Source organism: Arvicanthis niloticus, chromosome 5 (genome assembly GCF_011762505.2).
Source record: "Arvicanthis niloticus isolate mArvNil1 chromosome 5, mArvNil1.pat.X, whole genome shotgun sequence".
Classification (NCBI taxonomy): domain Eukaryota; kingdom Metazoa; phylum Chordata; class Mammalia; order Rodentia; family Muridae; genus Arvicanthis; species Arvicanthis niloticus.
Window position 1 is genome coordinate 54,411,152 of NC_047662.1, and position 24,392 is coordinate 54,435,543.

At 39.3% G+C, this 24,392-nt stretch overlaps 1 protein-coding gene across 2 annotated transcripts in view; it reads left to right on the forward strand.

Moving 5' to 3' along the window:
- Positions 1–10,215, forward strand: part of C5H1orf87 (chromosome 5 C1orf87 homolog) — a 67,191-nt gene extending 56,976 nt beyond the window's left edge. For both annotated transcript variants that reach the window (XM_034503657.3, XM_076934637.1), the window contains exons 10-12: positions 2,497–2,570; positions 5,571–5,775; positions 9,920–10,215. In XM_034503657.3, the coding sequence (XP_034359548.1) occupies positions 2,497–2,570; positions 5,571–5,775; positions 9,920–10,080 (440 nt within the window). In that variant the 3' untranslated portion in view covers positions 10,081–10,215. The remainder of the gene's footprint in view (positions 1–2,496; positions 2,571–5,570; positions 5,776–9,919) is intronic.
- The last annotated feature ends 14,177 nt before the right edge of the window (positions 10,216–24,392 follow it).

A 24,392-nucleotide genomic window follows, 5' to 3' on the forward strand; every position in this document is an offset into this window, starting at 1 on the left:
TCGAGAAGTCAGTGGGGTCTATTTCCCCCCAGTGCAGGTCTTCCACTGGCCTACTAGACAGATGGTTTTCATTTACACTTCCTGCTGTGTTAGGGAGAAGAAAAAGAAAAATATCTCCAGCACAGGTCTTTCAAACAATGTTTACATATGCAAGCAATTACCTCTGTCTATGCCATCAGCTATGACAAAGGAAAAGGGTGAACTTAATAGAAACCAAGTAGACGTTTCAATATATTCTCCTACGGGAACACTGACAGCCACATATAGCAAGGAAGAGCTAGACAGAGACAAGTCTAGGTTTGAGGACTTAGTCTTAAAAAGTCCCACACATTAACTGGCACCCAGAAAACTACCTGGCACGTGTATGGTAAATCCTCTCCTGTGGGGAAAGGATATTTGCCTAAGATTGAAACATTACTTTGTTGAATAGCTTACATATATGATTTTTACTTCACAATATTATGGCAACTTCCTGAAGCTTCACAAATGAAAGAACTAATCACAGTTTGTAAATGAAAAACACAGGGTTAGAGTTGACGTCTGTCTGAGAGTCAACATTCCTGCCTTTCTGCTGCACACCGCTGCTAGAGTCTTTTCCACTGTCCATCTCTCTGATTGAGAGTAATCTGAAGCATTTTCTCTTGCAATAAAGAACAAATTCTTTTTTTCACAAACTTGGTGCAGTGAGCAGATCTCAGTGCAAGTAGGTATTCAGGGGTTCCCATGACAACTCAAATTTTTAACAGATCTATTCAGATTTGCCTTAGGGATTGCCATCATGATCTTCAATGAGCTTCAGCGGAGGTTTATTCTGTGGCATCTGGGTAGGTATGAGAGAGAAAGAAATGAAGAGACACATTCTTGTTCTCAGTGGATTGGGGAAAAAATGGAGGAAGGAACTGCACACTTAGTAGCTTTATTTTCTAAATGTCACATAGAAGTGCATAGCCACTCATCTGAGAGCAGGCACTGAGGACCATTCTCATGCTGGAGACCAAGGCTCCAGGTAAACATGATGTTACATTGTTTTCTCCATCAAAAAAAAAAAAAAAAGAAAAAGAAAAAAAGAAAATGAGCTAGGAAGATGGTCCAGGTGATTCTTACATAAACATGAGCACCTGAGTTTGGTTCCCAATATCTATGCTTTAAAAAAAAAAAAAAAAGCCAGGCAAAGCAGGAAAACATACGGCTGTAATCACAGGACTAGGAATGCAGAGACAAGGACTCTGGAGTTTGATGCTTGCTGGGCAGTCAGTCTAGACAACTGGTGAGCTCTAGATTCCGTGGCAGACCCTGTCTCAAAAATACAAGACACAGAGTAACTGAGGAAGATGCCTCTGGTCTTCACACACAAACATACATGTGTTCATAGTACATTCTCACATATGCACACACACAAACACCTACACATGTGTATTTTGCATATGTAAACACAAACATACAAAAAGTAATTGAAGAAGATAATTCATAATGATCTTGAGAGGCAATGTTAATAGACTATTACAAAGGGGCTCTAACCTGATGTGAAAATTTAGGAAACACTCTTAACTTTTTAACACTTGTTGAACACTTGCTATGCTCTAGGTAATTCCATTTCATCCTAACAGTCACCTAAGGTACCATCCTTCTCTCAGTAGAATGTTCACAATCATGGATCTCATAACAAAAGTAGCCAGGATTTAAATCCAAGACTTCTAGGCTCAGACCTGATATTGTCACCACTGTGTTACACCGACTCCTTCCAAATTTGCTTAAATGTTTTGGTTAATTTTTTATTAAAAAATAATGAGACACAACTGAGAACTAATGTATTTTCATTAATGATACATGTAAATTCCACTTTGCATATGATAGTCACAGGGATTTAGAGTCTATAGGTTACTCCCTAGGCCGTTGAGGACTGCATTTAAAGTAAGTCATTTTTATCCATGAAAGCAGCAGCCTGCTTCTTGGAAATTGCAGGTGCTCACACTCTTAATCAAAATGAGGGTACAGTGCTTGCATTCTAGGAGACAGACTCACAGGGTCCACCTCACTAAGGTGCACAGACCTTTCTGGTTCAGAGTCTTCCACAGGTTGTGTTTTGGCTGATTCATGCCTCTGCTTTCTGAGTATCACCACCATGCCTTTGTCCAGATGACTCCTGCTCATCCTTCTATTCATTAATTTGTTTCATTTCCTGCAATAATAATCACTTTCCACCGCATCCACTGCTCCTAAATAAGCTCAAATGTTTTCCTAACTCCATATGTTTCTTTTCTGTAGTATGTATGGTAATGGTGTTTAAAGAATACAGTTGGGTGACTGTTTATCACCCCCTCCCTCATTCTGAGATCCACAAGGTAAGAACCTGGCCTTCTATTCACCAAGTGTCACCAATGCCTAACACAAGCAACTCACCCAAGAGAGCCAGGCTGTGGTCTTTGCCTTGGGTATGTGTATATACCAAATATGTGTGCCAAGTTTAAGTCTTCTCTTTGTCTTTTTCTTGTTTAGGAAGGAATACAAAGGAAATTCGAGAGGACGTGGTTGACATCCCTGAAAGACCTCAAAGAAAACCTGAACATGTGGTATGCAGCTAGGCATGTGGGGCACCTGGGCATGTGGAACACCTGGGCATGTGGAGAACCTGGGCATGTGGAGCACCTGGGAGGGCCTTGCGGACCCCTGATTCCATCTTCCCACATCTTGCTGGGCTGGGCCCTCCTCTGTGGGTTATTTCCTCCCTACACCTTATTGTCTGACTGTCTTTAGGACCTGCCTGAAACAGAAAAGGGAGACAGATTAACTCCTAGAATATGGGTTAACTCCTAACCTAGTTAGTATGAGGAAGCCTCTAGCCCGTGCTCAGTGATGGGCGTGCCACATGCCCTAAGAAATTATTCTTGTATACATGGACAGTAGAGCTTCCAAAACTTGTGACTACCAACTGTCATCAGACTAAATGGTGGCCAAAAAACCACTTTGATATCTTAACTCCAGCTTTCAGAACCTAAAGGCAACCTTTCCCTAAGGGATCACCTTTTAAAATGTAAAAAATTCTCTAATTTTTAAAAGAAAGGAAGAGAGGGGGGGGGAATAAATATCCAGCAAATGATTTTAAATCCATCTTAGTATTGTTTTGAAATGTCTGGATTAGAACATTATTCATCTTAAAATGATATGAGGTCTCTTCATGCACTTTACACATGGAAATATTTTAGAAAACAGTATCCATTTTGGCAAGCATCTTACCATGAGAAAAACAACCACAAATGCTTTTCTCCTCGAGTGTTAAGTCTGTTTTGAATAAGATATTTAAAAATGCATTTTGCTCTTTTATTTTGCTTCTTGTAGAACTTTTTTATTTCTCTAATAATTAACTCTTCTCAAATCCTTGTATAAACCATCTCCATTCCCCACTTTTAAAAAGGAGATAAAGCAGAGGTTTGATAAAAACAACTTTCTATTATACCAGAGAAAATAATCTATCCATATGTTCATTCATTCATTCATTCATTCAACAAGCATGTGTTGAGAATCTCGTCAGCCACTAACTAGACCTTGGAGAGTTTTCAATATCTCATATGACCCTGATGATATATCAATAACTACCTCTAGGGTACAAGATACTTAGACAAATACAATAGTCAGTGGTAAGTGCCTTGATAGACAAATGGATGAGAAAGAACAAATTCTTGTTCATCCTTGGCTATAAGGAAAGGCAGTACAGGAAGTAGAATATGAGATGGGTCTTGAAAATTGCATAGGAGCCCAATTATTCCAGGCACAAGCAACAACAGGTGTTTCTGGAACTGAAAGAGTAAGATTACAAAGAGATAAAGACAAAAAGCATCTTCAGTTGTCAAGCTTTATGTGCCTGGAGAGAATGATGTAAGACTGAAAGGGGTAAACTAGAGAAATAAGCAAAAAAGAGTATCAACATCCCCTGAGCAAGCAAGGAATTTGGACTTCTGGTACAAAAAAGTGATATAGAGTATGTTAGTTCCTTTACTAACATACTTGTTCCTTTACTGATCCTAATTTGTGATCAAAGTCTTCAATTCTCCCTGTCTAATTATCAAAGAGTTTGGAAATATCCAAAGAAATTTTAAAAATAATGATTTTAAATGAAAATATCCATGCATTCAAGTGCATCAAGTAAGTAGACTTTTCTAAAGTTTTTACCTTTCCTAAAGTTGCCCAAAGCTCTAAAAAATGCATGAGCCATCTCTGGTTTTCTATATGAAAAGTTTCTTTTTGTCCCCAAATTAGTTTTATCAAACAGGAATTATTTTATATTCATCCTGAAAATCTACCAGTTGCTTGTCAACCATGTCAGAGCAATTTCACAGTGTTCTAGTATTTCAAGCAAAAAAAAATTCTTCACATTCCCGGGAGCAAGCCTCATCCATGTCTGTTACCCAGCTCATAGAAAAGCTTCTTCTTACAGCTGCTCTTCTGAAGGCAGTTGGGGTGTTCACACATGAAAAGTTTGACATATCAAAAAAGACTGCAAAGTTTCAGACATTGGAAAGTTGGGGGAAGGGAAATCAAATGGTACAAATCATTTCATGGTAAGTGATGAACATTTTAGATTGCAATGAACAGAACCAACTCTCCTAGCTTGATTATCAGGAAAAATTGGAAATGTTACTGTGTTATTTATGGACAGAAATGAAGCATGACCTAAACCAAGGAGTTAAACATGGGCAAGCTTTCCCCTCTTGACTATGAGTCATATTTCCTTTACCCTCTCTGTTGGACAAGAGGTATACTACTTGTTTTGCCTTGGATGCTCAGTCCCAAACCATGAAAATGGAAGTTGGCGCTTCTTCCTATAACCATGTGGACTGGTCAGGCAGAAGGCAAATTTCCCAAAGGATCAGCGCAGCACTGATCAGGCCATAGATATTTACCCCTTCTACACATGAAAGGCGTCAGAATGCCTTACCTCTGGGTCTCATTTGTCTATTTCATTGCAAAAGTACCCTTCTACTCAAGAGTGGGCATGGGATTAGGATACTGAAGTGAGCTAAGCATCATCTCTATGCCCTGCTTATAGTTTTGGGTCTAGTGAGGTCTGCCCAATTTTCTAAGTTTCATTATGTCTGAGCTTTGATTTCCTTTGTTAAGTTACAGTCAGAGAGATACTTAGGTATTCTTTAAACTGTGCTCACAGGCCAAAAGTGGCATTATTTGGGGGCTAGTCATTCTTTCACCAAAATTCACTGAGGAAGTCATGGCTTTTCTCAGAAGGCCACTACATATAGATTCATCTAGCACTCGTAGAGTAGGATATCAGAATGCCACCTTGGTCCCAAGTCCTTTGCCTGTTACAAAATAAAAAATGAGATAAAAGTGATGTTATCACCCTTCTCAAAGAAAAAAACAAACTTCCCATGTTTGCATTGAGTTAAAACTTGGCAGATAGAGCTCTGTGCTGCCAAATATGTAAGATTCTTCCTCGTTTTCCAAAGCCAGACCTTGCAATAAATCTTTCTGGTGTGTGGCCTCGACTTTGGCCAAGTATCTGGAGAAGCTCTGGGTGGTGAACATGTGCCAGTAAGATGCTTATGTTGTTTTGGTAGAAAATTCCAGAAGAGAATCCGCAGCCAAAAATCCCTACCACTATGACTTCAGCCCCAGAAGACCCTTTGACCTCCTTTAAGAGCAGGCCAGTCTCCCAGCCTGTTGAGCATTCGGCCGTGATGAAGGATAAACAACCTGAGTTGTGGATAGACAGGTTCAGAAAGCTGGAAAATGCTCTTTACCTGTGTGACCTGAACAACACAGGTAAAGTATGAATTTCAAACCCCACCAACTCAGTTTTCTTTGTGTTCTACCCTACACTAAGCTTTTTTGTTCTAACCAAGCCTGGCTTGGTTTCATTTCATGGGCAAACACTACATTTTATCTGTAAAATGTGTGCCTACAAAGATCAGAAAACACAAAGATGAATCAAAGGAGACTTCCTCACAAGGTGACGGACAATGTCATTGTGTTTCCTATCCCCACCTCTACTCTTCCACCAGTTGGACACATGCTTCATTCTTTTCATTCCTCTAACTCCCTTCTGCTCCCAAGATAAATTCCAAGCTACTTAACAAGTCAAATCTGGTGCCTGCTCACCTGAACTGCCTTGGCTACCATTTTTATCTTGAGCATTTTCACACAGTCGTAATGGGTATCATTATGATGGGTCACTTGCTTTTCCTCACACATGCCTTACTTTCCCATTTGTTTAAGTCTTCTGTCTTCCTGTTATGGAATATTATTTATACTGTAATCAAATCACTGTTCTCTGGGTCAGACAGATCTAGGTCAGACTTCCTCTGGCCTTGCCAGCTTCTTTAATATCTATCATCATATTTTATATCATGTATATTTTTACTTAAAGGTTCATTGTTATATCAGTAGTATTAGAGCAAATAAATTATTTCAAGTGTGTGAATAAATCAATACAACATGCAAGGTGACAAGTGCTCTTAGATCATGCCATGTGAGCATTTAAAGAAAGAAGAGTCCTTTTGTGGGATCATCAAGGGCTTTATTAATATTAAAATAATCACTAATGTTTGAGTGCTGGCTGGCATGCCCTACAAAGGCACTCATGTGAAATGGCAAGGTCTTCATTCCCTTTGTGTGAATTTTCCTCTGTTTTAAAATTTTAATACAATTTTAGTCCTCATAAAGTATAGTAGCATGATACCCCAATATTTTTAATAATTATGGGAAAGGAAGGAAAGGAAATTTAGAAAGACCTGAAACTATTAAATATAAGAGGAAGCTAGCTGAATAATAAAATATTTATTTAAACTGTGTTAATGACTCCAGAGCTGGGTTTGAGGCTAGACCAAGAAGAAATCCAGAAAGACTGAGCCATAGCTTCTGGCCTGAAGGATAGACTTTTAGGTGAACCACAGAATGGCAGTAGTTAAACAGCATTACAGAGGAAGAGTAAAGAGATGATACATAATAAAGTTTTATGATTGAAAGAAGAATTAAAAATTAAGTAGTCCAAAGGAAAGACATCATATGCTCAGCAACAATTAAATATGAAAAGCATCTAATGGACCGTGGACTTAAAAAAAAAAACTAGAAAGAATGAATTCTGAATAATTTTATTAAGAGAAGTGATAAATGTTTGAGAAAATAAATATACCTACTCTGATTAAAATTATGCAGAATTTATTTTATTGGAATATCACATGGTACTACATAAAAATGTATCAATTAAAATTCTTAATATAAGAAAGAAAAAAAACAAATATGAAAGGAAGCTTAGCGTGTAATGTGAACTGAAGTACCTGAGACTGTACTGGGGAGGCAGAGCTGGACCTGAAGCATGATGGGAGGAACGCTTTGGTGGCTTCATCTAGCCATTATAAGTTGAAGCCATCTTCTCCAAATGTTAAGAGTTGAGCTGACTTGTGACAGGGAAAAAGATGAACAAGACAAGCACAGAAGTATACATTTGGTCGTTAGATATATGGTGAAGTTTACTGTGATCCTGAGAGTTGGAATAAGGAGTCATTCTCTATCAGAATCCACAAAGAAAAAAATAAAAAAAAAAGTTCAAGCAGAGAAGGTCACAGTGAAAGCTGAGATAAATCATTGAGGGAAGATTTCTATGGTGAAGAAGAGAGATTAAAAGGTTATTGGAGTAACCCTGAGCCTAGCTATATACTAAGTGGAAAGAAAAACCATTCCTACATAAAAATGTTAAGTTATGATAATGTGTCCTAGATCCTAAACTTAGTTGCTAAGAAACTCCCCAAAGATTTGGATCTTTCTAATAGGAATGAAACAGTCTGAGGAAAAATGTAGTTTTTGTTGACTTTGGGGACAGATTCTAATGGCTTTGGGATGCCTTTTTCATGCCCCCTTCACTGTTTATGCCTGTTTCCTCTGTTTCTATGAAGTTTGCTAGTTGCTCAACAGCCAAAGAATATATCAGCCAGATCTGGGAACATCTACAATTGTCTAATGGGAAAGAGGATTAGCTAAGGTCATGCTGTTGGTTCATTAGCCACAGTATTGCACAGACCATGAAGCCCTTTTCTAGATGTGGAGCTGACAACACCTGCTCTGCCCACAGATGACTCACTGTTCTTTATTATGTGCAAGGAGCTAAGTAGGCCAGTGCATTCCTTACCCAGGATCCAGCAGACCATCCATCATCAAATCAGTGTTTCTGGGAACCCACTGGGCTTATTTTCTAATGGGGATTGTAAAGAAAATAGCCTCAAGGAGAAGGAACAAGGAATGGCAAGTATTCTAAAGAAAGAAAGAAAGAAAGTGTCTGAAACAAATGGCTGAGTAAATGGTAAACTAAGAATTCACTCAGTGAACCAAAGTCTAGATAGAAAATATAAAGGCCAAAGAGGCAGAATACCTTAAAGGACATGGGCTAAGACATTGTATGCTTTTCATTTCTAAATTCTCACATCGGCAAGACTGAAGGCTTAGTACCCTTCTTTGTAGAAAAAGAACTCAAGCTCAAAATGATGACATAGTGGCCAGTAGGAATAGATCTACAATTCAAACCTAGCTCTCCTTGACTTCTCACTACATCTGGCACTCAAGCTACACTAGAAGGAGAAAGAAGTTTTGCTTATTTTAGTTCAAAAGATATATATAGCACCCAAGATTCTTATCCGTTAACTTCTCTTACTATTAAAACTGTTCAGTACTACCTGCCTAAAGATCTCCCACAAAGACCCTTATCTTCCTAAATCAATTAACAATCCAGACAATCCCCAAAGACAGGACAAGGGGCCAACATGATCTGGATAATTCCTAACTATGACTCATCCAAGGAAATCCTAGATTGTGTCTAGTTAGAAATTAACTAACCAGGACACTTGGGATGTATCTTACATCTTTTAAAAAATGTTGGGATACATTTTTTTGGCACTTTATGACATAGATCTTCACAGTTGAAAGAAAAAATTAGCAGATACTATAGCCCATATTAAATCTTTTAACCTCATTTCATAATGTGATATAGTAGTTAACTTTGCAGTTAACCATTTAATATAACTACTTAAGCCAGTGATTGAACAACTCTATAACACAGTTTCTCCCTGTGTGAAGTGGGTAATGATAAGAACCAAATGAATCAATATTGTAAATTCATGATCCCAAGGATCGAGCGTGAGACATAGGCTATGTTTGTAGGTAAATATTTGTTATTGTAAAGATTGTTCCATTTCAGTTAATCTTTTGCAAAACTTACCTTCTCCATGAGTTGGAGAACTTCTATAGGCAATGGAATGTTTCTCTGTATTCCCAAGTGTAGCATCTAACATGGCTAAACTCACAGTTCAGGCTTATAAGCCAGTTAGTGATCAGTAGCTGCAATCTACACTTAGAGTCCTCCCTGCAGCTCTGTTAGCACCTAACCTCCATACAGAAAGCATGCTGACATTGTCATCACTGAGACAGATGACATATGGATGACAGAATGATTGTTGTGGATCCACACATTTATCACGCAGGTTAGTTGAAGACAGTCACAGAAAATGTGTGTCAAGAAGGAGCAGTTTAACTCGTAAATGTCTGGGAACATTCATAGATACTTTCTTAAGAAAAATCCTACATATTTAGGAATGTGTTTTGTAAGCACACCACTTCTTTGAAAAATTGCCTTTAAATTTAGTTATGTTTACAAAGAATAAGCTTAAATTCTTTAGAACAGATGTATAGTGTTATTGGATCTATCTGCTTTGTTCTACTCCAAAGTTGTCTTCTTTGGTCTGTAAAACATATCTTACTCTAAGTATTTTAAATAAAAATGTAAGAATCTTAAAGTCATAAAACATTAGTAATTAATATGTACCTACAACTCATTCAAACTAGCATATATCTTTTCTTTAGTCTCCCTTCCTCTTTAAAAAAATAATAAAATATACTTAATCTCCCCATGTCATCACAGGAGTGCTGGAGCAGGAGCAAGCCAGGCGCCTCATTCACAACTACAATCTCATTTACAACTTGTCCCTGAGTCCCCGGAGAATCAACCAGGCCTTGAGAAGATACAGTTCCGGAGAAAACATAATCTTGGAGCCAGCACTTCAGTACTTAAAGGAGCTGTGAGAACAGGCATACACCGTGAGAGCAGCTGCCTCTCTCATACCCCCTTTATGGAGACCTGTGCTCCTCCTCAGTCTGAAGGCTGGGCCAAGGTTTTGCAGAGTTGAGACAGATGGAGCTGTTCTAGCCAGTTTTGTCCAGGACTTGGCTGTGATAAGGAACAGTTCACAATGATCAGAGAGATGCAGCTTTCTGTTCTGATATAAGAGTCTAATCATTGAAGTGCTCTTCTGTTCTTTTATGCTTATAATCAATGTATTCGACACTTTTTCCTACATTTCTAACAAACTGGTTTTGAAAAAAAAGCATAAGTTCATGTGTCAAAATGTATTCGTAATGTTAATACTCACCAGAATATTAACAGAATAGAGAATAGCTCTAGAATCGAGCTAGAATAGAATAAAGTACAGAATAGAGCTTAATAGATCTTTTTGTTGGGTTTACTTTTGAGACAATGTGTCCATATATAGTGCAGACAGGCCTTCAACTCATAATCTTACTGCCTCAGACTCCTAAGGCCTTTAATACATAATTTCCTAGGTAGGTAAATAGGCCACCATGCTAGGCTCTATTCTAGGAATGATTTTAGCTATATAAAAAATAAAAGACATGCTGGCACGTACTCAGGAGGCAGAGGCAGGTGGACCTGCTCTGTGTTCAAGGCCAGCCTGGTCTACTGAGTGAGTTCTAGGACAACCAAGGCTACACAGAGAAGCCATGTCTCAAGGAATTAAAACAAACAAACAAAACAAAAATAAAATAAAAGTATTGACCCTATCTTAACAGTTAGAAGAACAATAATTTAAAATTTGAGTTTTCTATGTAAGTTTAGCACCCATTTCCAGGGCAAAACTAGCCAATGTGAGCAGTTTCTCCAGGGATATTTCCCAGAGTCCCCGAGAGACGTTTCAAGGAAGGACACTTCAGATTACACTTTGGATATGCTTTGCTCTCCCAGGGCAGAAAAATCTGAGAGAGTTACCACCAACCATGACGTTCTGTATTCAGTATGTTCTCTGGCTCTCCAGCTCTTCCTTTTCCAAGCAGCACAGAGAAGCGTCAGAGATAAAACATCTGGAGGACCAGTACTAATGAAACATAAGCTGGAGGCTGAGCTTGAAAGGTATGGGAAATAAGATGAATGAGTTATGTCATGTCAGGCAACAGTCAAAAAACAAATAGCTTCTGAGCATGCCATATCGTCCACTTTGTAGTGTGGTGTGTCATGACAACATCTCATGAACAAACCTTCAAGAACAGAAGCAAAAACACCCAGGTTCAAGAAAATATACTTTAGTTTTAACCAACTTAACTTCTGAAACTACTAGACTTCCCTTATAAGTCAACAAAGTAAGGATGGACATTGCTTTCTCCATCTGACAATGAACCAAGTAAAGAAAATGAAGGTTTTAGGATTAATGGTTCAATATGACTACTACGTTCCAGGAACTTGGCACTTTATTCCCCCAACTTTAACATCTCAGTAAGAGGTTTCACGGGTCCATTTCACAGATGAGCATACAGGCTCAGAAAAATAGAGGGTAAGAACACTGACTGTGCTAGTTCTTTGCCAGAGAAAGGTAGCTTCCTGGGGAGCTTTGGATCATGGTATACCCTTGATCGCTAGGCAGGTGGACAAGAGAGGCAGCTGGGGGAGAGGGAACTTTAAACTTGATTTGAAATTAATGAACTCAGTCATAATCTTCTGTAGCAAGGATTTTGCCTTGTTCAGGCTTTTCTAGCCAACACCCAATAGAGTTCTTGATCCAGCAGCCTTAGTAACCAGTTGATGTAAACGGTCAGGGCATATTTACAGACACTGCAATGTAACAGGTGTTCCCAGCTTTGTGCCTGGAACCAGTGCTTCCATTTGGTTTGGCTGAATGGATATTTCTTTATGGAGGAAATCCATGATGAGATCATAACCCTCTTTCTACCCTCACCATCCAAATTACACCAAGAATAGAAAAGGAACAGGCCGTAAAACAGCTAAAATCCATTCACTATGCAGGAGACTTGGCAGTGACTTAATCTCCCTGAACTTCAGTTTCTTTATCTATAAGAAGGAAGTAATTGGACTTCTTTGTAAGAGTGTGATAAACACTGGAAGTGATGCCATTTTTACAACTCTTTGCATGCAGGAGCCATAAACTCTCAGGAAATCTCAAAAATAAAAATAAACACAAAAAAAACTGAACAAATGGTCTGTGTAGATTCAAAAAAAAAAAAAAAAAAAAAAAAAAAAAAAAAAAAAAAAAAAAAAAACCAGAGGAGAATCAGGCCATTACCATACTAAATCAAACTTTAAGATATATTTTGTTCTTCTAGGTACAAGTAACAAATTTTTTTGAATCACAGCTTTACTCCTAATATTGTGTTTTATGTGTATGTGTATATGTATATGTATGTATGTATGTATGTATGTATGTTTGTGTGTGTATATGTGTGTGCCTGCATATGTATGTGTGTATATATATGTATGTGTGTGTGTGTGTGTGTATGTGTGTGTATAAGTGTATGTAGGTGTATGCATGTGTATGTATATATGTATTTGTATCTGTGTGTATGTGTGTGGATATGTGTGTATGTGTGTATGTGTTTATATGCATGTATGTGTATGTGTTGTACATGTTTGTGTAAGTGCATGTATGTGTGTATATGTATGCGTATGTATGTATAGAGGGTATTTGTGTGCATACCTGTGCATGTGTGTATGTGTGTGTTTGTGTTACTTGTCTTAAAACAAAGGAATATAGGAAGTAGGAGACTATGGGGAAAAGATGAGTCAGTGAGAAATTACAGAAAGAAATGGGGGTAAATATCAAAATGTGTTGGATGAAATTCTCAAAGAATTAATAAAGCGTTCATTAGTCTTAAAAGAACAATAAGACAGACTATATTTATAACTATGATGGTAGCATAGGGACTACTTTGAGGGATTTATGCCCTAGAGGAGAGATATTGGGCCCAACTTCAATATGGCAAGAGGAAATGATCAACAAAGCAGGGTGGTGAATACATGGACCATAACAAAGAGGCGTCAGAGGTGGAGATGGGGGCTAGGGTCAGGCCACATGAAGTCAGACTACATGATCACAGGATGGTTAGAATTCAGCTAAGAAGCGAATCTTGGTCTTGGGGTTGTCTTTATGCTTGTCTATCTGCTTGTGTATGTATTATAAGAGTATACTCATTACCTTTTTTTGTAAAAATTAAGGAAAAAAATTTAAATGTAAATTCTCAGAGATTATTTATTAAGGTAACGATGTGACAGTAGAGGTTATACGAGGTCTGCTATGAAACCAACAAGTTGACATAAATAGTAATATGCTAGGACGTCATTATGCTTCAGGATATTATTGTGGCATTTGTTATTTTCTATTTTTCTCAGATAGTGGCTTGTGGAATACCCACTGTGTTTTACTGGGGAATTCTAATAAAGATAGAGATGTAAAGGCCAGTATCTGTCGACTGATAAGCTTCCTGCAGCAGGACCTTCCTAAGTGGATGAGAGTATGCAGTAAGCTTCTTAGAGATGAGATGCAGGGGTGTGTGTGTGTGTGTGTGTGTGTGTGTGTGTGTGTGTGTGTGCTAGAGAGGCATTTTCTCACCCAGAGCAGACTCTCTCACACCATATAGCCTTGAGCAATTCATGTTTTACCAGAGCAACACCATTCCATTCATAAATAAATGAGATACTGCACCAATGGCTTAGCACTGTGTCTTGCATGCCACAGAGAAAACAAGTATCCTGTATTTTTATACAGTATTTCCCTTCACAACAGGCCTAATTATTAGTCTTTTTTCCGATATTGAAGCTAGCATTTGGCTTATTTTCTGAGTGCTTCCCTGGTCAGAAGAAACTGCCTTTTACATTACTCTCCTGCCTGTAATTGCTTTTCTTACATTACAAAACAGGTGGGCATTAATATGCCCATTCTACGGTTGAAAAAACTGAAGCTCAGGGTACTATTGAAATCACTTTGTTTCTAACAGGTCTAGTGAGAGTGACTGAGCCAGGAGTGGAAAAGTGTTGTGTAAACTCCAAGTCCAACACTGCTATGTAGGCCACACTGGCAGCAAACAACTCGTACAACACTCCTGTATGAATGGCCTGATTCTCCATCAAGGCCTGGCAGCCAATCCAAGCAAAGCCTCTTCAACTTTGTCACCAGCACCAAAGCCCAGATCCCTCACCCTGTGGGTCACTGGTGAACACCTACTGAATGGAGCCCACACACGAACATTAGCAAACTCCAGCTGCTTTCTCTTAGCTCCATGCTCCTCTGAGCCAGGAACACAGTATTCTCCAGCCACCTGGGGGTAGTACGTTCACAGACACAAAAACATAACAGAAGAGAGAGAATAGTCCAGGGTTTGCTAAATGTTCTGAAGAATTTCCCAAGATCATTAAGAGGAACAGTCAGGAGGGGGTGGTACTCTAATTGGGATCAGAAAATGGAGAGCTTTGGTGCCATCTAGGGAACTGTGAAGTTCTGGAAACAAGCACATGCCTTTCTTCTCTCCCTCTCCTCCCTGTCTTTATGAGTCTTTCAGCTACAGTTCCAATGCTCCTTAGCAACAAAGGCGGGCTTCCCAGAGCTGGGTGCCTCAGGAATGCCAGCCCTTTCCCTCATTAGCATTGAGGGGCCTCATCTGCCTGCACAGTTGGCCAGAAACCATGCAAAAGGCAAAGTGGTTTGGGGAGGGCCCAGCATTTACCACGGCTTGTTGGAAAGTGGGAAGCTGCCACAAAAGTTTCCAAACAAAAGGCATCAATATTATTTGTGGAGCCATCAGGCTGCCTGGGACACAATATGGCTCTGGCTTGGCCACATGCTCCCGCCCCAGGTTCTGAGCAAAGACTCTGGGCCTTTCCACATCACATCTTGGCCTCGAATCCCTACATAGTGCATTGTTTCCCTCCTCCCCCTCTTTTGTTTTGTTGCTCTTCAGACTCAGTTTTTCCAAAATGGACAATGGGTAGACTCCAACTGGTAGCAGAGTTGCCCAGAGGAGGGCAGTTGACAAAGGGTAAATGGTCAGATGGTAGGACAATCACTAGCAGATGGTGCTTATGGAGATAGAGTCCAGGAAAATTCACAGGCAGATTGAGCTCTGACAAAGGCCAAGGGAGATTTATCTTGTGAGGAGCAATTGGCACTTGGTACCAAACCCCAAAGCACACACACTGCTATCCCACACAGTTTTCTGTTCTTGCACAAGGGAGATTCAGACTGAGAGTCTGTCTCATCAGAATTCCAATGTTCTGGCTAGCCAATCTCCAGAAGATTTCAACTGAAGCTTATTTTCTGCTTTCAAGGAGCCAGCTCTAAGCAGAGATTCCTTGGGCTTCCTTGTGCTTGGCCACCTTCTGAGATGTGACTCTTCACTACGTGTCCCCTCAGACAAGTTCAATTTGTTCTTCCAAAAACCATCTCTCTCTTCCCTGTGAACATTGAGAATGTAGATTGATGCCTGCGCTACCCTGTGCGTTGGCAGAAGAAAAGAAAGAAGGGATAGGGGAAGGGAAATGGGAATCTTGCTTCTCTCCTACAGTACTGACTCAAGTTCAGGAGGGTCAAAAAGCAAGGGGAGCTAGAGAAACTCATGTATGAATAAATGCATTAGGTACTAGGGCTTCTATTATAATTTTAAAAAGGTTTTGAGACTTTCATACACGAATACTGTCTACATTTTTTCCATCACTCTCTCCTTCCCCTACAAATCTCATGTCCCCAACCTTTCTAATTATTGGCCTCTATCGTCATATATGCATGCATACAAGAATACATACATACATATATGCATGCATACATGCATACATACATACATGCATACATACATGCATATATACATACATACGAATTCACGAGCACACACACGCACACAAACACACACACACCCTGATTCAATTTAGTGTTCCTGGTATCACATGTGCTTAGGGCTGACAATTTGAGATTGGAAAACCTGCCTGATCTGGCCTCAGTGGGAAAAGATGCACCAAACCCACTAAAGACCTGAGGCCCCAGGGAGTAGGGAGGCCTGGCAGGGTACAGTGTGGGGTCGGGTGGGGACATCCTCCTGGAGACAGGTAGGAAGAGGCATGAGATAAGGAACTGTTGGAGGGTAGACCATGAGGGGGTTAATGACTAGACTGTAAAAAATGATTAAAGATAAATATTAGAGAGAGAGAGAGAGAGAGAGAGAGAGAGAGAGAGAGAGAGAGAGAGAGATTATTCTCTCTCAGCAGCCACTGACTGCTTTTAGTTCTTTTAAACTTTCATCCATGCTGACTGATGTGGTCATTATGCAGATCTTATTTAAGTAATTATACTATTTATTGAGATTATTTTCGGGTTCAACTTCTCCACCATGTCTAAAAGATATCATCCTTTATTAAATATCTTTTGTTCATTAATTGCTCAGATGACCTGTATATTAAAGAAAATGGGGCACTGAAACCACCTACAATTAATGGGTTGATATTAATCATGCTCCTCACCATACTGTTTGAATTTTGGCCTCCATTATAATTATGTAAGCATATATACATACATATGTACATACATGCATGCATGCATACATACATACATACATGTATGCACACGTGCATGCATGCATGCACACAGACACAGACACACACACACACACAAAACCTCATTTTAAATCCAGTAGTATGTTTTTATGAAACTAGGTCCACTAGAATTTGGTCATATACCTTTATATAGTAACATCTTTTAGGGGTGGTTCTAATGCTAAGATCCTGTTGCCCAATTGGTTCTTATTCTAACAGTAAAGAAGCCATGGGCTAGTAATTGCTGTTTGTAAGAAATAGGCGGGATTTCAAAGGCTGCACAGGCAAGAGACAGGAGTAGGAGAGAGAGAGGGGGGAGAGTTCGCCATGCTTCAGAGAGACAAAAGCCAAGCATCCATGTGAGATCTCAGGTAGAGTGGCCATAGGCCACTTCTATAGGTGGGCAGTTGGGAGTGTTTAGCTGGGACTAGATGTAACTAAGCAACTAAAGTTGAGGGCAGGTGAAGAGGCGCTAAGAGTATCGATGAGGACAAACTTCTCCAGGTGGGAGATAAGTAGCACCCAGCAATTGTGCCAAGAAGGCAAGTTGAAATTGAGCAACTGTGTGTGTCTGTGTTGCCCATCTGCAGACCTGCTATTCTCTTGGTGGGGACTGGTAGTGCGGTCGGTTCCTGGCAGGGTAGCAAAAGCTACATGCAGCAACATCTTTTTGGTTAACTAGTCCCTTGATTAGGATGAAGTTGGTCTCCACCTTCTCTGGTTAGTTTTAGTTTGAAGTGTATTTTGACAGATATTAAGATAGTGATGCCTGCTTGCATCCTGGTTCCATTTGATTTGAATATTTTTGTCCATGCTGTTTTTTTAAGGCCATGTATAATCACTCGTTATTATATTCACAGATAAGTGCAGTCATCATATGTCATCAAAAAACTTCTCTTTGTAACAGGCTGAGACCACTACGACCAAAACCAATCAAAATAAAGTTAAGCCCAGTCTCATTGGATATGTCTACAAAACAATCCCATACCTACATCTCAGTAAACATTGGGAAGAGGAGGCAGAAAAATAGTAAAACCAGGGGATCAAGGAGTTTTCTAAGAGATGGTGTCTCCTAGTAACATCAGAGGCTATACACTTAAAGTCTCACCAATATGACTATGCAAATGCCAAACAAGGAGGACACCAATAGGCATGTTAGAGTAGATAGGGAAAAGGTTCATGTGGCTTCAACTCCACATGAATAACTATGGGCAACTGAGGAAGGCTGGGATCAGGACCTCCCCAGAGAAGAGTACACTAACTTTTTGTCCAGTGACAAATGGTCAGCCATGAAAATATATATAATATTATGTAAACTGACAAGGTTATATTTAGGAATGTATAGTTATATACATATATGCATGCAACAACAATTAGTTCTAAAAGAGGCCATGGATTTGAAGGAGAACAGAGAAGGGTGTGTGGGAGAGTTTGAAGGGAGACAAAATGCTGTAATTGCATTATTCTCATAGATAGATAGATAGATAGATAGATAGATAGATAGATAGATAGATAGATAGAGCAAGCATATATGCTCTCCTTTCTGATGTCTGTCAAGACACACTGTCCACTTTCCCTAACACAGAGAAACACTCTATGTAGCATATCTTCCTCTGTGCCCCAGGAATAAACTGGAGAATTTATATTTCATTGTGACTACTAAGCTCCAGAGACTACTGACACAGGCTCAGGGTTGGATAGCCTTAGACATTTATGAACTTAGAAATGGAAATTCCATTTCGTAAAAAGAATGTGATCCTTGCCTGGGTTGGTGAGCAATCCCACAGGACCTTCTGATGCCCTATCCACAAAAGATAAGACTTCTGGGTCCCTCTTGGCAATATTATACTACTTTTCAAAATAAATATTAATCAAAGTTTGTTTCCTTACCCTGGGGGATGATAATTTTTTCCCTCATTGGTCAGATTTGACCTATGACTTATGAGTCTTGACTTTCTCCCCAGGAAGATAAATCTGAACTTCATTCTGCTAAACTCAACCTCGTACTATCATCAGTAAAGTAAGTCTCATGGTCTATGACACAGTAGAGTTGAAATGAAATCAAGTAAACACAAAAAGAAAATCCTCAACTTTTATGTTACTTCAAACATAGTCAGTGAAAGTACTTTTTATCTTCAAATAGCACCTAAACAATTTCTAAGAACCATGTAAGGCACGGTAGGAAATCCTATTCAAGGTGATGTTCCATACCTAGTCTTCCAAGTTCCCTTCTGTATATATTGATTCATTTGTAGTAAGATGTCTAGGGCCAGAATTAGACTGTGCCACCTCAATAAACACTGTTGAGTAAACAAAAGCAGTTATCACAAACTCAGTACAATCTTTTTTTTTATTGGATATTTTATTTACCTTTCAGATGCCATCCCCTTTCCCCATTTCCCATCCCTAGAAAACCCCTATCCAATGCCCCCTTTTCCTTTTTGCTTTTATACATTTTTTAAAGTGTTAATCAAAGGCTTTATAAGTTTGGTGTTGCTCAATCTAACCCAATACCCAACCTAGATATATAAACTATCTTTGACTGATGGAGACGGTGAACATCTGCCTCCATGTCCCCTCCTCTTTCTCTCTCTCATCACCTAGCTTCTCCTCTCCTTCTTCTCCTCTCCTTACTCCTTCTCTTCCTCTCGGTACTCCTTCCCCCTTAGCTCCCAATCTAAACAGCTAAAGTTACTACCAAATGTAGATGCCTGGGTCATCTGTATAAATCAGCACTTCACTGGGCTGCTCTGCTCCTGCTTTATCTATCAGTGTTAAGTCCATGTTCACTTTCATGCACAGAAACACATATCTGCTTCCTAAAAAGACAATATTTGTTTGTAGATGCTTTTATTCTTGTCATTGTTCTTGAAATACCTTTTCCTCTTTTTGGTTAAAGAGTTGAATTCCTTTTCATCTTACAATATCTATACCACATGTCTCTTATCTTTATAAAACTTTCTATATCCCAACCACTAGCCTCCAATTTCAACCCTCTATGTGTAAAGCATGGTACAAAACAGCCTAGCAATTTATTCATTTTAATTTCCCATCAGGGATGTCCTTGGTGAATAACACCTGCCCTTTACTCAGCATGGCACCACCCACCCTTATTTCAGCATCTAAGAAAAAGATTGAAGTAACAAAAAACCAAGTAGGAAAGAGATTCTGCTCTTTAAGTACCAGACATATTGTGGAGTGGGGTTGGGGAGAGGTAGAAGAAGTTGTGGAGAGACAAGTTTTTATTGAACATAACGAAAACTGCATTAACAGAACTGTTGCATGAATGAACTTGACTGCAAATATGATTGGTGGCTCACTGCCCTCACAAGCAGTTGTCTGAAGAACTGTCGGTATACAAAAGACAGGTGGTTGCTTCTAAATATTAGACATTATAGATGACAGATAATTTGATTATGAAGAATCTGAGTAACTGTCAAGTTCTGGCCAATTTAACACCAAGGCAAAATAGGGAAGAGGAGCATTACTGTCTCTGAACTTAGATGCTCTACTACAGTCACTTTCACACTTGAAAAGACAGCAAAATCTTCCCCAGGAGTTTCAAGGTATGGAAGATCTCATGTAAATGGAGGCTGACTATTCTTAGTTAGATCTCTACAGAGCTAAGTGCACAGTAGGAGCTCTCAGAGCCCAGGGATTCACATTGTACTCTGAGAGCAGGAGATTTAGGATGCTGTGCCTCATACACCCTGAAAGATTAGTTTGTAACCAATCAGTGTGGTAATCTAAATATCATCTATTGTATGTTTGCAAGTGTGCCCATGACATTGAAACAATAAATAAAAATGGGCCAAAGTAGGTGGGACACAAGAATAATGGCGGCCCTTTGCAGCTCAGGATAATGAGGCTCCTAGAGGTTCTGTAACATTGGCTAAAAGCACCAGCAAAATAAGAGACAGAGATGATCCTCAGATTCCTTCTCTACAATTCCTTTTTTTTCCCACTTCTACAGATTTTTTTTTGTTGTTGTTGTCATCCTCATTGAACTTGATAGTTTTATTATACCCTATTATCCAGCTTCCTACGTCAGGCAACACCTGTCTGGCAAGATGCAAGGAATGTTGGTCTCATACAATATTGAGCTTCTGCGATTTGTTTCCTGTTACCTCATGCCAGGGCTCACTGAATCTAAGGGTAAGAGAAGGACACTCAAGATTGAATACATGCTGTGGTCCTATAATTTCTATTTTATAAAAGACATTGTGAGGCTCTAAAAAGCAGACTAGCCATGAATTATATACAGGGGTCCCCAGCTGTGGAACATGTGGTTACTCTCAGCCTGAGCTGTTCTGGAGTGATCAGTAATCTCTTAAAAGTATCTTCCTTCTGAAGCATCTACATCGTGTATCAGGGGATAAAAAAAGCTTAGCCTGTATAGTTCACATTTTACTATTTAATAACCATTGGCTGATTGCCTAATATATACCAGAAATCAGTGGAAATTTCAATGGGTTTCTAAAGATATGTTCAGACCTTTTTCGAAATGCTCTTTCCCAAACACCACTGATTTCATTGGACATTTAACCAGTACTGATCCTTTTCTGGAATTACCCTGTTGGTAACTTTGCCCTCTGGCAAAGTAGAGATTTTTGTGTCCATGCCTACCACCCAATTAAGACCACAATTTCCCTCAACATTTTTCCAACTCTCAATGAGGCATCAGTAACTAGCTCCTATGAAAATATATTAACTACTTTTTTTAAATCTAAGGCCATCACAACTGCTGCAGACATACCTTGTGGATGTTTTTAGAAGAAAGCTTTTGTCACTGTTGTTCATTTATCTATTTATCCATCCACTCATCAGTTTAGAAAATACAATTTGTGTCATGCTGGAATCCTTCCACACAGCAATGAGTAAAACAAAGCTTACAGGCCTCAGGCTTCGCTGCAATTGGACATTGACCCTGTTAGTGCAACAGAATGTTATGTTAATAACATGTGAAAGAATGTCAGGAAGATCAACTAGAGCTCAGGGCACAGTAACAGGAGCATGGCTGCTGTCAGAGAATGTTTCTTAGAGAATGACTACACCAAGGTGAAACAAAGGAAAGCAACTGGCCAGAGTGCATTAAATGAGGCCCATGGATAATGGAGGTGAGTATTCTAGGCAGCATAAGTAAGAGAAGTCAAATTTCTGAGTAAGCAATCCACTCTCTACTCTGGAAATGGAAATGTTGACAAACACAAATGATGACCCAGCCCCCCCCCTCAAAAAAAATTAGGCTACAAAGCCAGGGGAAGTAGGATCAGACCCAACAAACTCTAAATATTCTTTAAGATGCCATGTAAACACCCAGGGCTATCATGTGGTAGATCAGGGTTTTGATTTCCACTTGGGGTTACAAATCAGAAAACAAAGAGGAGGAAAAGTCCATTTCTTGTTACTTGCATGATCTAGAGAAATCAGTGTCATTGAATTTTATATTCTTCATCTGAAAAGTCAGCTTCAAGGTGCCTGCTTTGCACAACTAACAGATATAAGACATGAAAGTAACACACATAGCATAGTGTTTTGCAATGCTCATGTTCTGTAAAAACTCAGTCACAAAGAGCAGTGTCTTTCATAGGAAGGGCATGAAGGATAATACCATCAGCAGAAATAGCTTCAAGGGAATGGTTGACACACACTGAGTAAATAATTTATGTGTTTGGACCATATTTAAAAGCTCCATTATTATTCCTTCTCCCTGTCTCACAGGGACACTAGTAGTCACAGTGCATTAGTTAATTCCATGGCCCCGTTGTGAATATAAAAATATTTCATCCTCTTAATACAAAATAGTCACTCCAAGTGGTTCCAACTTCACAAATAAATAATTCCTGTCAGAAAATGGAGTTTTTCCATCTGCCCAGCCCATTTTCCATCTGTTCCTATGAGCTCATAGCAGGACAGAGCTGGGTCATGAGGCCCTGTTGTTTAGTTCTGATGTAGGAAGACGATTCTTCCCAGATGGATTTCACATTAGTGGTAAAGATTGCCCACTGTTACCAGTTTTTACATAATGAGAGTGGATGGAAAGAAGTTCTTTCTAGTCACAAGGACGGCAGAAAGAGTCACATTGACTTGGATTCTGCATGAATTTGATAACACCTAGGTTCTATTTCCATGGTATGTATATCATTTCACAATTGTAGCAAACCACACACAAGTACAGGGGATAAAAAGACTAAGGATTTGACTAATATCACACAATCGACATGTGAGAGAACAAAGACTGTCTTCCAAACACAGACTCTTTTCAGAACACCAGGTCTTCAAATGTGTTTCAAATGGAATCACTGACCAAAAAATTGTGACTTTTGTGTCTTCCAGCAACTGTAGTACATAATGGTAGAAGATTATTACATGAAATAGGCATACCTCCTTGTAAAGTCCTGACACTGCCCTGGAGCTAAATAGAGGAAGAAAACCACTTCTGGGATTCTAATAGTAAGATAGTGAGATCTAATAGTAATAGTGAAATCATAATAGTAGAATCTGATTTTAGAAAACCGAACTTTGAAAATTTTAGACTTATGTTGTAGATTCCCAGTAAACTATCTCAATGGTAAGGGCAAACTACTTAACTCTCTGAGATCTACTTCAAGAGGACTCTCACATTTGGAATAAGCTTTCCCAAGATCTGGAAAGGTTGACTGCTACAATACTAGCCTGACAAGCAAATTGTATCCACTAGGGCAATAATGGCATGACTGTTATGACGATAACAATGTATTGTCTGGTTAGATTTGAGGCTTGCTCCACAGCAGAGAGTCCATGGCCAGTACTGGTAGGGAGGTCATAGGCACTACAGAGGAGCCTAGTATTGTCATTATCTAAGTGGTAATATCATCTATCTACGTTCTAAATGTTTATGTTTGTGAGCACAGATCTGTGCTTTTCTTAATGTTGGTGAGAGAAACTTTTTTTTTTTTTTTTTTTTTTTTTTTTTTTTTTGTGGAATAGGAAACAAACAATACAGAGACACCTTGATCTGGGAATCAAAGATTATGAATGTGTATCTGTAAATGGCACAGCTGTAAATGGCACAGCTGTAAATGGCTCATTATTACTATTAGATCTCACATTCCCTGCCCCAAGCTCAGGGAACATCACAGAAGAAGGAGAGAAAAGAAGTGCATGAAATGTAGTCTTCTAGACACAACAGGTTGATGTAATGCATGAAATCAATAGCTGTCCTTGTGTTTCTGACTCAGTAACCAAAGCTCAAGAAGAGGTGAGGTTAGGGTGGTATCTCCAGGCTCTAAATCTCATGACTGTTCAAAGCAAAATTTAGCATAGAGGAAGGGCTGTAGGGTACAACAGAATATTTGATAGTATTAACCTTAAAGGTAGAAGACTTCGGCTTGGGCCAAACTTACCAGGTCTTCTCTGTTACTGATCAGTGATAAAGAGCATACAACCATACGATCTTACGTGCTAGCAGTAAAATGTCTATAGAACACCTCAACACCTGAAGACATGAAATTAGTTGTTTATTCCCTCAGTCAAAAGAGTTCTGCCATTTCCTTTCCTCTCTGGTCCTTTCCTTTGTACTTCTTCCTCCTCCTCCTCTTCCCCCTACTCCTGTGCGTGTGCATGTGCGTGTGCGTGTGCGTGTGCGTGTGTGTGCCTGTGTGTGCATGCGCAAGCATGTTGTGACACAATGGAAGATAAAAGTACTTACCATATATCAACTATCTGCAACATGAAATGGATCAAGTGTGTATACAAT